Here is a 14,665-nt window from a genome sequence, read left to right as displayed (position 1 = left end):
GGCTTTGGCCCTGGGCCCCAGCAAGTCTAACACTAGCCCTGGTGACCCCATTAAAAAGGGGTTGCAACTCACTTTGGGGTCCTGACCCACTGTTTGAGAACTGCTGGGCTACTAGTACAGTAACTCTTCGCTTAATGTTGTAGTTATGTTCCTGAAAAATGCTACTTTAAGCGAAACTATGTTAAGCGAATCCAATTTCCCCATAAGAATTAATGTAAATGGGGAAGTGCGGGGGGGTTAGCTTCCAGGGAATTTTTTTTTTTTGCCAGACAAAAGACTAAGGCCTGATCTACATGGGGGGGGAGAATCGTTCTAAGTTATGCAACTTCAGCTACATGAAGAACGTAGCTGAAGTCTGCATTCTTAGACCTAGTCACCGCGGTGTCTTCACTGCAGTGAGTCGACTGTTACTGCTCCCCCTTCGATTCTGCCTATGCCTATCATGGTGGTGGTGTACAGGAGTCGATGAGAGAGCGCTCAGGGGTCGATTTATCATGTCTAGACTAGATGCGATAAATTGACCCCCGCTGGATCGATCGCTGCCCGCCAATTCGGCGGGTAGTGTAGACATACCTTATGTATACACACACACATACACAGTATAAGTTTTAAACAAACAATGCAATGATGATTGTGAGGTTTGTTGAGGTGGTGGAGTCAGAGGGTGGGATATTTCTCAGGGAATGCCTTATTGCTAAATGATGAACTAGCACTCAGCTGAGTCCTCAAATGTTAACATATTTGTTGTTAATGTAGCTTCACACTCTACAAAGCAGCAGGAATGGAGGGAGGGGAGACTGCATGGCAGAGAGAGACAGAGACATACTCTGTGTGTGTGTGTGTGTGTGAGAGAGAGAGAGAGAGACACGCGCATTGCCCTTTTAAGTACGCTGACCCCACCCTAGGTACACTGCCCTTTTAAGTAGATCAGCAAGTTGAGACAGCCCCTGCTGCCAGCAAGCTCCCTCCCGTCCTGAGCCCTGTTATGTCCCCCCCCCACCTGCTCTATGGAGATAGGGTAAGCAGGGGGGAGAGGAACACCCTGACATTAGCACCCCTCTTTCTCTCTTGCCTCCGCCCTTCCCCTATCCCCCTTCTTCCCCCCTCTCCCCCCTCCCCACACACAAACAGCGCAAGCAGGAGGCTCCTGGGAGCAGTGGGGGGAGGGACAGCTGAACTGCCTGGCAATTGATAGCCTGCTGGGTGGCTGCTGCACAGGGAACTTAGGGGAGAGGGGAGCTGATAGGGGGCTGCCGGTCCACCCTGGTTCCAAGCCCCCACCAGCTAGCTCCAAGGGGCTGCTCTTTCTGCAACCAGTGGACAAAGCAGGCGGCTGCTAAACAACATTATAAGGGAGCATCGCACAACTTTAAACGAGCATGTTCTCTAATTGATCAGCAACATAACAACGTTAACCGGGACGACTTTAAGTGAGGAGTTACTGTATTGTTAATAGTCCCTATAGCCCACACTGGTTGGCCTCTAATTGTGGTAAGTCCTGTACAAACATATAGAAATTGGAACTGTCAAGTCAAATCCTGGCAAGACCTCTCCAATAAGAGGTGATTTATGCTACAAGACAGTTGTTTTAAGAACTCATTTCAAATCCTTCCATGGGGTCATTGGATTTGTCCTCTTTAAGGAATTAGCAGGAGATTTAACCCCCTTAAAACCATAGATGGACAGATGTCCTGGGATCTCAGGACATTCATAGCCTCCACTTGTGCAGGTATAATCTTGTGCCTGTGTATTTGCATGCACAAAGAAATGTGGGTGCAAGTAGCAGCAGTTGTCTGTTTGACGACAAACACATGAGCTTAGTGGTTTACAACAGCAATTTATCTGGCCTATATGTATTTGTATATGTTCAGTATTTGTAAGGTTCGATGTATGTTCTTTTTCTAAGCACATTAGAGGAAGAAGGGGAACTGGGTAAAGGGGCATGGCTTGATTTTGGGGAAAATAAGTGCCAATGCTATTAAAGTAGCATATCCCCTTAACTTGATTAAGGATAATGAAAAGCTGCTTGTCTGCCTATCTGGGTGCAGCGTGACCTGAAGTAACATAGCAAGATTACTCAAACTCTACTTTAGTCAAAGTATACATTTTGTGTTCTCTATGTACGTATTGACTTGTTAAATTAACTTTCCCAAAAGCCTTAGTCATCTGCAGTCTCTGGAAACCTGATCCAGACTTAGACAGAAGCTCAGCCATATACATTTATTGAAGCAGGCTGCAAAGTAATTGTTTAGTGTCTGTCATAATATTTCATTCCCGGTATTCTCCACTATTTATTCCTAATAGAACAGTTTGTCTATTGCGTCTGTACTTAGATAAGTATTTCCTAACTCTGCTTTATTGCATACAAGTGTCTGCCTAATCCTTTTGAGACTGTGTACTTCTTAAATGTTTGTGAAAATACTTTAGACCAGATGTTTAAACCTGTGTGAATAGTACTGCACTTCTTCTATTCAACCACTACTTCAGTGGAAGACTATTTAAAGTCTAAAAGAATTGACTCCTGATATGTTATCCATATCTCACCACAATACAGAAGCATTGAGGCATGCCTGCTTGGTAGACATTCTGCTTACTCCTTGTTTTGATGCCGCTATCATTCCAGAGGGGTATGAGAGCATTCCAAATGCAGAGCTGGCCTTGGCTATGTGATGGATAATTTCCTCATCAATATTCCCTGGGTAGCAAAAATTCTCCACAGACCTGGGTAGCCAATGATTTTAGTTTATTATTCATTTATTGTGTGATGTTATGATTAATCAACATGTTTGTCATATATAATCATTGTATGTTAGTTAATTTGTAGGATTATAAAAGTATAAGATCAGTATTTAGAAGAATCATGTATTAGACATAAGTAAGACAAGCTGAAATGCAAGAACGGGTAGGCTGAGGCCTGCAAGATTTTAGCTTAGCTATTTTAGGCCTTGGAGTCAAGAAATGATGACATAAGCCATTGACTGAAAAATAACCCGATGCCCAAAGATTGGGGGGGTGGGGCGGGAAGGTACCAAATGGTGGTAATGCGCACAATCACCCAGAAGATTAATATTAGATCATAAAAATATTGTAAAGGTGCATCTGTCTCCGAAATGTGTCTCAACCACAGGATACAGGTTCTGCGTCCATGCCAATGAGACTAAAGGGACCTTACACAGCCTATAGAAAATTGGGGTCTCTTAAGTTTTCAGGGAACACCGAGCAATAAGAGAAAAGAGGGTTGACCCTTTTATGGACATGCACAAAATGTAGGTAGAGACAGAATCATATTATAAAAATGAGATGCCCATAACGGGAAAATCAGTCTCCCTATGGGAGACTCTAGCAGGAACCATTCCTCTACTGTTGATCAAATTATGAGCGACCCATTAGACCCAAACACTGTTGTTAAGGATGTGAGCATAACTATATTTGTAACTTGTGTGTATAGGTTTGTACAGTATTTCTATATACTTAAGTAATAACTTTGATTGTAACTTTTTAATAAAACTTATAAAACAGACTAGACCTTGTACTTATGAATATATGTGTGGTCACTACCCTTGGTCTACATGTTCCTAGAGATTCTAAATCTAAAGCAAGTAGCAGAGATAACTTTCACTCTATTAAGCTTGAAACTGTAGCTGCCAGAGCTGAACCCATGGTGGTGTAATACCACATTACAAAATTCATTTTAAATAAATAAAAGGCTGCACCAGAGAGGAGTGTTGTTGATCTTAGTAATTGGGTAGACATGCACATCCCTGCCACAGGTTGCTACAGCACTTCAGTTTTCTTTAGACCGATTGTGAAATCAAAGTGCATGAGCGAAGTGATCAGTTATAAACTGAATGTCATCAGTTGAGCAAGCAAGCAGTGCACAGTCATTAGCAAATAAAGGCTCTTTAATGAATAAATCTGCCTCTTCTGCATGAGCACGGAAGCATTGCTGTTTGAATGTCTTTCCATCAGTAGATAAATACTCCATCAATGTCATGAGATGCATCATGAGCATAGCCGAACAAAGGATAGAAAAGAGTGGAAGCTAGCACACCACCTTGTTTGGAGCTGTTGGTGACAGGAAAGGGGTTTGATGGTGACTGGCAGACCAGGTGCCAGCTCATGCCAAGGCCCCAGGCTTCACTGAACACTTACAAATGCATAGCTAGAAAAGTCTTGCTTACCAGTGTGTTAGCATAATCAAAATAGAGATTAGATTTTAAGTTGATAAGAGTGTGTTTAGACTTTTATACAATGCGTGTAGGATGCTGCATGTATTGATCTCACTTATAACCTCTATAGCCCATGGTATAAAGTTATATTGAGTATTTGCATTGTAAACCTCTGTAATTGGGTAATTTGCCAAACAGGACAAAAAGCATTAATTAAGGTAAAATGCTTGTCCTGCATACAAGATGTCCCATTGAAGCAACTGAGGTATTGTATAGCATCAAAGGACAGAAGCCCTGTTGACTGACTGCATTGCTAACTCCATCCAGGAAGGCGGGACCTATGCATGAACTCATTCCATCAGTTTGCGCTCTGGAGTGGAGAGGATAAAAATCCCTGACAAGGAGAAACTGAATCTCTTCTATGCTGTCTGGACTATGAAGAGCAAAGATTACTAAACATAAGCAAAGAGACCCCCGTGCAAATTGGTATAGTTTAGCCCTGAAAGATGTTTTGAATTGAGATGACTACAACAGTCACCTTTTGAATTAAACTGAAACTCATTTGTGTATATATGCTTGCTTGCTTTAACCTGTAAATAACTCTCCTTTCTTTTTCCTAGTTAATAAACCTTTAGTTAGCTTAGTACAGGATTGGCTATAAGCGTTGTCTTTGGTGTGAGATCTAAGATACAAATTGATCTGGGGTAAGTGAAGGGTCTCTTGGGACTGGGAGTAGCCTGAATATTTTGTGGTCTTTGGTGTAAGTGACCATTTATCACATAGTCTAGCTTTCCTGGGTTGCAAGATAGACTGGAGTGTCCAAGGGGACTGTCCATTATAAGACTATTATAGTACTTTGGGAGTTTTACATTTGTTACTGGATTGGTGAAATCTAATTCTAGAACATACAACCAATTTGGGGTGTCTGCCCAGCTTTTTGACAGTCTGCCCTGAGCTTGGTGCACTCGATTGTGAGCCACTCCAGGCAATGACACACATCTTACCATTTTCCACTATTCTGGCTTTCATCTCATCGTGGAAGGACTAAATGACAGAAATGAACATTGCAGGGCAGCCAGCGAGAAGCAAAAGTCACCAGAGTCCCTCATGATTTACAGAGTCAAAAGCTTTAGTGATGTTGATGACCACCATAAAAAGATCACGTCTTTGCTCCAAATGGATGGAAAGTTTTTTAGTTTTTCTCAGTCATGCTTCCAACATTTCCAAGAAAGCAATTAATGCTCTTCCACAATGCCCATTACAAGTAGAGCTTGCACTAGTCCCCTATTTTATGAGATAATAACAACAATCAAGCAGCAATGTCATTAGGGAAAGCACCTGCACCAGATGGCAGTCCAGCAGAGATCTGTAAGCAGGGTGACTACCATACTGCAAGGCATCTTGCATGGCTCTTCCGCATTATCTGGGAGCAAAAATAAATGCCACAGGACTTCAAGGATGCTGACATTGTCTACCTCTATAAACATAATGGTGATAGGGCAAACTGTGGTAATCGTTGTGCATTTCCCAACACCGTATTTGGGGGGTGGGTGGAGAATTCTTGCACAACTCTAGACTTAACACATTCCGAATCTCAGTGTGGATTTTGGTCTGGTCAGGGCACTGTAGACATGAGATTTGTACTTAAAGCAAAAATTCCCGCTTTCTTTAATGATTACACTTAGTTTCCAAGTTTGACACAGTGACTCTTTGCTGTGTAGCTCTTTTTGTATAATATTTATTGAGTTCTGCAGAGGAAACTGATTTTTAGAAATGCTTCCTTGTTGAAATGTTGTTGTGTTCCTCAGGCTTCTGTGGGTTTCTCTAAGTAACCACTGTCCCAGACTACTTAGATGTCATCAGTGCGACTTTCTGACACAGGCTGCTGTTGCACTTTTTAAAAATGAAACACAAGTTATTTCCTCGATTTCGAATAATGACCTGAACTATGCAAATATTAGCTAAGGGGGCTGCTCAGATTTATCAGCTGCTGCTCTTTTCTGACACTGCCTGCCAGCCTGCCTCCCTTCTTTTTGCTCTGCTCAGCACAAAGCGTGTTGGGAGGCAGGCTGGGTAGTGGGGATAGGAGAAGTGGGCTCCAAAGGAGAGATGAAGCTCTGCATGAGTGGGACTTTGGGGATGTTTGTGGCATGGCAGATTGACTGGGGCTTTGGGGTCACATAGGGCTTCTGCAATGAAGTGCGGGGGAGGAGGAGTGCAGGGAGATCCCAGTGATTCAGCACAGAGACATTAGCACACCAAGATCGTGCTGTAGTACTAGTAACTTGGTGCATTGGAGAATTGAGGTAGCAGCTTTGGATACCCTTCACCTGCTGACATCTTGCCAGAGAAGCACTGGGCTATCCCCACCTCAGGCTGCATGCACAGTCCTAATCATCCATCCTTTCCCCATCCCATCCACACTGGTCCCCTCTGCTTCCTCCCTCATGCCAGCTGCAGCTACACATTTATAGCAGGGAGTGAAGAAATGCAGTAACGTAGCATGGGGTTACATTTAAGAGGGACAGATCAGTTGAGACCTGTCCATTTTACATTAACAGGTTTCTATCTTGTTTAAAAAAATACTGATAAAAAGATAATTGGATTGATGTTCTGGTATGCTCTGTATGATTCACTGATCTGAGCAGATGAGGGCTACAATCCCAGTATTACCAGTTCTCACAATATTTGATATCTCTGAAAGCACCAGCTCCTGCAGATACATGATTGTGTGAATCTCAACTTAGTAGGTGTGTTATTTAAAACCGCTAGTTCTTGTAGTTGGGGAGGAGAAGCTTGAAAATGTGACTTCTAAAGGCTCAGAAAGCAAATAGAGTCCCAAATAGTTAGATATGCTTTTTCAAAGTCAATTTTAAAGTTAATCATTATTTCTTTTTGTGGGGTGGAGGTGCTGATTCATAACTTTTGAGTGTTTGGGGTTGCATTACTGTCGGTCTTTTACCTCTTGAAAATGTAACACTGTATATGTTCACAGTTTCCTGCTGTTGCTGACGGTCTCCTCTTCCATTCCCAGCCTCTCTTTCCCCCTCCCCGCCATTGTTTGGGAGCTGTGGAATAGACTTTGGTCACTAACTCCAAGTGCTACTTCTAGAAGTACTAGTTTAACAAAAAAAAAAAAAGAGGGGATTGACCATTTTAAAATGAAAGCAGACTGAAGGGTTTTAAAATAGTCCCTCCCTCAATCAGATTTAATAAATGAAAGGGGAGAAGGAAATAGACTGAAGTTTAAAATGGAAGTTAAAAAAAGAAGTGAAGGAAATTTCATTACACTTAGGACAAGGAAAGATAACTTTCTTTGTTTCTCACTTGTATGTGACTAAAAACTAGACTCCTCCTTGGAGTCCAAGCTTTTGTAAATGTGAATGTTAAAATTACTTAAACATTATTTTGAATGTACAGAGAAGGTGCAAAGGGTGGATTATGCCTTAAAAGATGTTTAAGTGTCTGGAAGCCAGATTTTTAGGGGCATTTAGTTGCCTGAAGATGCAGATAAGTGCCTAGTGGGATTTTCAGAAGCAGTCTCTTTGGGTACCTAAATACCATTTGAAAATCTGGCTCAAACTGATTTAAGTAATTTTGAAAATTTTACACATGGTCCTTAACCGCTTCTCACTAAAACACCTACGTAGTTCTTTTGGCTATTTGGTATTGAAGAGCTGGGTATCTTAAATTAAAAAGAGGTTACTAGAAATTTCTCATTTAAAGTAGCTCCTGTCAATCTGTATTGAGGAATAAGTGTTTTTGATTTTGACTGAGTTAAAATTATACTAATACTTTTTGTCTGAAGACCTATCTTGAACCTCAGCATTGTAGCTCTCATCTATAAATGTTTTTGTTTTACAGGGGCCAGCTACCTGTGTTGCCTTCTCAAGAATTGGGGACTTTTTTGCTTCTGGAGGGTCAGATGAACAGGTGTGTGATGTATCTGCCTAATCTGACATCTCTAAACTCTGTTTTCTAGATTCTTGATGTAATTGAGTGAACAAAAAAATGTGTTTTAATTATGATGCAGAAAAATCAAGTGTTTGTGGAATTATGTAGTTTGGGGAGGAGGGGATAAATTAGCTTTAGCACAGATGACCTTTTAAGATGATAGCATTTGAAAATTGGCTAAAATTGAGAAAGTTGCATGTCTAAGGTTAGGGAATGAACTATAGATGGAATATCTCCTCTGGAGCATTTGTAAGGTGAATCAAGATATAAGAGGAAATAGAAGAAAATAATCCAATAGAATATAGTTACTACATACAAGAGAAGTTTTTGAGTGCCCAAACAATCAGCACTTTAGTGTAAAACACTTTTCCACTCAAGGTAAAGGGCTCTCTAAGCATCACCCCAAGAGGTCGGTCAATATTATACCCATTCCTCATGGATAAACTGAGGCACAGTAAGGGGGGTTGTTCAAACAGTTTGAAAATACCAGAGTTTGCGGTATATCCCAAGGACCTTGGCTTGCAGGGTGAAATTCTGGCTGCATTAAAGTTTTGCTGTTGCCTTCAATGGGATATCACTCTCGTTTTCCTCTTACCACTTGAGAGATTGTGTAGGTTTTGTATCACCCAGGCAAGGTATTAACAAACATGAACAGAACTTTATTTACAGTGGAAATCCCTTTATCAAGCTGTAACTGCACACTCTGTAACTCTCACTCAGCCTCCTCAACTCCTCCCCCCTCCTTCCTGTTTCCTGTCCTTTCAGACTCCCAACAGCCAGTGCTCCCAGTTCCAATAATCACATGCAGCCTCTAAACACCACATTCCCTCCTCTCTTAAGAAACTTTCCAAATTAAAATAAATGCTGTTCTAACCCCAGGAACAAATATGAAATAAGACACTATCCTGTTGGCAGGAATATTACACTGAAAATACTGTAGATACTACATAACATAGTCTTTAGTCCAGGCAGGTGGTGGTCTGAGTCTGACAGGCCGTCTCTCAAGCCCCGGTTCCAGTGCAATATCTTGTTGTGTTGGTTCTACTGTGAAGTCATCCAATGCAGACTGGGTGTTGGCATAATCTCCTCTTGGTGCATAGGCAGGTGCAAGTTAAGAAGCATTCCATACCCGCCCATCAGAAAGTCGATAGGTGTAAGGGCCCTTCTTCTCTCTGATTTTAAGAGGAGCTGTGAATTTATGGTCCCCTTTGCGTAAGATTTCAGGTTTTCGTATTCTAACAAAGGAACCACACTCAAACTTTGGTTTCCTTAGCACCCTGCTGTTTGTCTGTGAAAGCCTTAGACTTTGCTTGGTTCTGTTCAACTGTCTTTCTCACATCATCCTTGTTTGGGGCATCAGGTCGTGCCTTTAACAATCCAGCAATGTTCAGTTTAGTATTCAGCCGTTTCCCATGCAGTAACTCTGCAGGTGATCTTTGTGTTGTGGCATGTTGTGTAGCCCATGTCATGCTTCAAAGAAATCAGTAGTGAAGGGTATCCACAATCGCCCTTCCAGTTTAGCTGTTTTCAAACTTCTGTTAAACCGTCCGATTTCTCCATTGGCTTGAGGGTAATATAGGGATGACCTCCTGTGTAAAATGCTAGAAAAGTTTCAAATTCCAGGGAAGTAAATTGACTACCATTATCTGAAACCAGTTCTTTGGGGTTACCTTTCTGGCTAAAAACTGGAGAGAGAAACTTAAGTACTGTAGCAGAAGAAATTTGCGATGTAAACGCTACCTCAGGCCATTTGCTGAAATAGTCTATTAAAGTGATGACATAATGACAGTCAATTGGAGCAGTATCAAAGGGTCCTACAATGTCAATCGCCACTTTTTCCCATGCAGATTCAGGAAGAGGAACAGGCTGTAATGGAGGGTTACATGTCACTGCTGTCTTATCATGCATTTGGCAAGTGACACAGGATTTTATGAGTGCTTCAGTTTGAGAGTCCATCCCTGGCCACCAATACAGATCCCGTAGTCGTTGTTTGGTTCTGACAATTCCTTGATGAGTATCATGTGCCAGGTGTATGAGTTTTAACTGTAATTCTTCAGGCACAAGTAGCCGGTGTGTACCTCGTAGCACACAGCCATCGAGCAAAGAGAGTTCATCCCGAGTCGTACAGGCATCACATTATTCCGCATTTTAACTTTATGCAGAAACCCATAAGCACAGCCAAGTTTCTCCTCAACCTGGAGTTGGGTCCCAGCTGAAACTGGTGTGTGTACCGCAAGAGTGCTTTGCTGAGGAAGATCAATTTGTCCATTAACTACCCTGAGATTTAAAGCAGCTAATAAATCTCTGCCAAGGATAGCAGTGCCTTTGTGGACAATGTAGAACTCCGCAGCTACACGGCAATCACCAAAGGTAACTATTGCTGTCAGGCAGCCATGTACTGGAATATGTTTTTTTAAATAGCACACCAAGTGAAGTTTGGGTTCAGTAAGAGACACATCTTTAAAGTAACGCAAAAGCTACATCTTGTGTAGGGGATCCACAGCGAAAGCATGCTTTTACTGTATTTTGTGGGGATCCACAGCGAAAGCATGCTTTTACTGTATTTTGCATTTGCTGATTCAGTGGCTTTTCATTAGTTTTCCTTTTGCAGTTGTTTGTCTGCAGTGATAGTCAACTTTTCTGCAAAGGAGTCACAGCCTGGACTGGGCCTCCTGTACCCTTGCTCATTATTTTGGCTTCAGCTGTAACTGACTCAATCTGAGTAGCAATGGTTATTGCTTTTTCTAGTGTAAGTTGTGATTCTAGAAGTAAGCGTTCTCTTACGCGAAGCATGGTTGTTTTCTCAATGAGCTGGTCTCTAATCATCTCATCTGCCGTAGTCCCAAAGTCACAAGTTACAATCAGACTCCTCACAGAAGCAATATACTGCATTATAATCTCCCCTGGTTTCTGCTCACACTGGCGAAATCTGTAGCGATTAGCTACTACATTCACTTTTGGCACAAAAAAGTTCTTTAATGCAGTGAGTGCAGTCTCATATTTATCATCTTATCATTTATCATCTGCAAGGAGAAACGTGTAAAATATACGCTGCCCTTCTGCTCCAAGGCAGTGGATTAGCAGAGCATGCTTTCTTACTTCAGAAATTTCTGTAGCACTGATTGCAAGCAGATAAGTCTCAAACATGGCTCCAGACAGTAAAAGCAATTGGAGGCTCACCTGGGCTTTGCAGAAAAGGTGCAGGTGGGTTCAGAGGCAGAAGATCCATCCTTGCCAAAATGTTGTATCACCCAGTCCTTTCAGACTCCCAACAGCCAGTGCTCCCAGTTCTAATAATCACATGCAGCATCTAAACACCACAGTAGGCAGGCATGTGTGGTGGGGGTAGGTGACAGTTGTTATGCAAGTTTCATTCTCTTATGCCCTTTGTGTTGGTCTACATTCCTTATTAATGTTCCTTTATAAAAGCTTCTGATTATTTTGCTCCCTGTTATCTATATGGGGTTTATATCAACATGTAAGCCCCATGCATCTGAATCCCTTTGAATTGGTTTGCTCTATTCCTTAGCTTGCTTTCTCCAATGTTATGCTTTTAAGGAGAAAAAAAATTCTACCCTCAACTCATGACATAGTTTATCTATCCCATCCCCTCTCCCTCTGCCCCTGAAGCACTGCTGGGAAATGGAACATGTCTTTTTTTGTAAAGGTTACTTTACTACTTCAATAAGAGTTTTTTTTTTTTTTTTTCTTTTTACCCTTTAAACAGCATCTTTTAAGGCACTGGTCTGATTACTCCTCCCCCCCCTTTTTCTTGCAGGGTAATTTTATTAAGGTTTTACTTGTAGTTTTGCTTTTGAAATAATTACCTAACTCTGTGTGTTTATAAAGAGATTAACAGAAATAGCAAGCTGGCTGTAGTGTGGCTTTTCTGCTAATATTGACTTTTTTTCTGAAGAAACTGGGGTGGTGTTGAAAGCTGTAGTAATGATACACCTCAAAAATAGTTACCATATAAAAAGATTGTTATATAATCATTAAAAAACATTCATAACTTTTGACATGCCTGTAAGTGACTTTTTTAACACATCTTAATTTCCAATTTAAAGTAATATGAAGAAAGTGGACAGTATTAGCTATTTTTCTCTCAATTACATAACTGGATGACTTGTGTGGTAACCTGCATATGCGGTGTTTTTTTCCCTTTAATTGTAAGTTGCAAAGGTTTCTTGGATTCCTTTATTTGATTTTGAATTTGTATATCTTTTCATATGAGGCAATCTCTGTTGTATCTGACAGCTAGTCCCTTTTTTTCCTCAGAGATGACATTTCGCATGTCTAGAAATATCTCTTGCTACTGGTTAGCTGGGAAACAAATTATAACACTTGATCTTTTCTTTTTTTCCAAAAGGTCCTACTCATCTAGCTTTTGTGGTAGCAAGTTCCTTTATAACTTCCAGTTTTATACCTTTTTGAAAAATCCTCCCTTTTGGCTGTAATTTTCTATGCTTAATATCAGCAAAAAGGTGTTTTTTTTTTTTTGTTTTTTTGTTTTTTTTTTTGTGAGTGTATGTGTGTACATGTGCAAAACTTTAATGCAAGGAGGAAGAAATAACTCTTAAACTGTGTGTATATTTAAAGTCTTCTGCACACTTCTATTATGAATGTGTTCAGTAAAAAATTCCTCTAAGATTAGAATTATAAGGCTATTTATGGAAGTTAAATCATAATGCCTATAGCCTGATCCTGCAAAGTTTTATATACATGCTTGACTTTATGCACTGAGTTATTCTGTGTTAAAATTAAGCCTGGGTATAAGTCTTTTGGGGGCTTTAGGTTATACACAAAGGTGTCTTTCTATTTTGGCTACTGTTTCTCAATTGCACAATAAGTTTCTGTAACTATGGAAGTATAATGTGAAATACGATTAATATGTCTAAAAACATGGAAATAAAACTGTAAACAGTTTTTTACTCCACCAATGTTAAATCCTACAAATATTTAAATGTCCTTTTATTTGTTGACTAGCTTAAAATATTTTAAACACTTACCAACTTAAATGGGAATTCATGGTCTTAAGGAATTCCCTTCCCTCCTCCCTGTTCGTTTTCATATGTTGAAATGGTCAGTTTATGAAGAGAAGCCAGATTTTTTGTCTTGGCACTCTCCAAAAGTACTTATGGTGGATATGTAATTTATTATGGAGAGAAGTTGCTTGTTGTTAGGGTTCATTTTTGTAGATAGTATGTTTCCATAGGTCTCATTTTACTTTGCCAACTAAGCCCTCTTCTCCTGAGTGCTAATCCATAGGTAAAAAAATAAGTACTGGTAGTCAGGGCCATTCCTGAAGATGAATATAATGTAAAATATAACTTCTCAGTGGATTTCTTAGTAGTATTCAAACATTTTTTGGTATTACTTAGGTAGCAGTCTAGGGAGGTCAGAAAAGGCCATTATCTTTGAGAACTCAAACTATGGGCTTGTCCACACAAACAATTTTGCAGTTTGCTGGGATGTGACTCTACTTTGTGGACTGACTGAACATGTGGACATCGCTGATGCACGTTAGCATGCTTTGATCTAGTCCCATTTCAGAGAGGAGTAGATTAAAGCACATTAATCTATTAAAGCATATTGTTAATGCGCATCAGTAGGATCCATACAGACAGGTTAGTCCATGACAGACTAGTTGTGGAATAGATTCACGCCCCAGCTTGCAGCAAACTAAATGTTTATATAGACAAGCCCTATATAACTTCTCTATTGAATAACATCTTTCTGATTTTGCCAAAGCCTATTATATTGCTCTTTGCTGACAAAGCTTTCCTCTCAGAACCCTGGGTGTGCTGACACTTTTCCAGACTGCCAGCAAAATGAATGAATATATATGCAAATTGAGGTTTTTACAAGGATTAATTTTAGCCAGCTGGTTTTTATTCTGCAGGTGATGGTATGGAAAACTAACTTTGATGCTGCTGATTATGGAGATGTATTGAAAACTCAGAAGTATGCCACTAATGTAACAGGAACTCTTCACAGTCTGGTAGGTCAGACCATCTTACATTTAACACTGATGATTATTGTTGATGTTTTGACTTCCCTAGTTTACCTACCTGTATAATATGTTTGAGAGGAGACACTAGTTTTTCTCTGAAGCTTTGCAGGAAGAGCTTTCTTCTCTCTTCCCTACCAGCTGATCTCTCCATTTCAAGTCATTACCAAGTGAAGCTAAATTCTAATCAAGTGCCTAACAATAGCTCTTGAAATCTGTGTGAGCACCGCTCACTGATATTCTTTCGAACACTTTTAGCTTTTGGGTATATTGTGAGCCAGCTATTTCCCTTTTCAATGAGAACTCGGAGGATATTTGATGAGCATTACCTACACCTTACAAGGTGTCTGGCTGCATTTCAGGCCGCAGAGTCATCTTGTTCTCCTGCATTAACTTAAGTTGCAGAAAGTCTGTTTTATTGATGAGGCTGGTATTGTTTCTGATTACCCCATAAAAAGTGCAATTAAAGAACTGGATGAATAATATGGCCTTAGAGAAAGGGGAATATATAAGCAACAACCTGAATAGAATT

The 14,665-nt window shown here is 40.5% G+C and overlaps 1 protein-coding gene across 2 annotated transcripts in view; it reads left to right on the top strand.

Annotated features, from left to right (window-relative positions):
• The window catches only part of POC1A (POC1 centriolar protein A), a 112,516-nt gene that overhangs the window by 48,381 nt on the left and 49,470 nt on the right, over positions 1-14,665 (top strand). For both annotated transcript variants that reach the window (XM_054034984.1, XM_054034985.1), the window contains exons 8-9: positions 8,034-8,102; positions 14,026-14,124. In XM_054034984.1, the coding sequence (XP_053890959.1) occupies positions 8,034-8,102; positions 14,026-14,124 (168 nt within the window). The remainder of the gene's footprint in view (positions 1-8,033; positions 8,103-14,025; positions 14,125-14,665) is intronic.

This window comes from Malaclemys terrapin, chromosome 7 (assembly GCF_027887155.1).
Source record: "Malaclemys terrapin pileata isolate rMalTer1 chromosome 7, rMalTer1.hap1, whole genome shotgun sequence".
Classification (NCBI taxonomy): domain Eukaryota; kingdom Metazoa; phylum Chordata; order Testudines; family Emydidae; genus Malaclemys; species Malaclemys terrapin.
The sequence above is the reverse complement of the archived record's forward strand: the minus strand, read 5'-3'. Positions and strand labels throughout refer to the sequence as shown.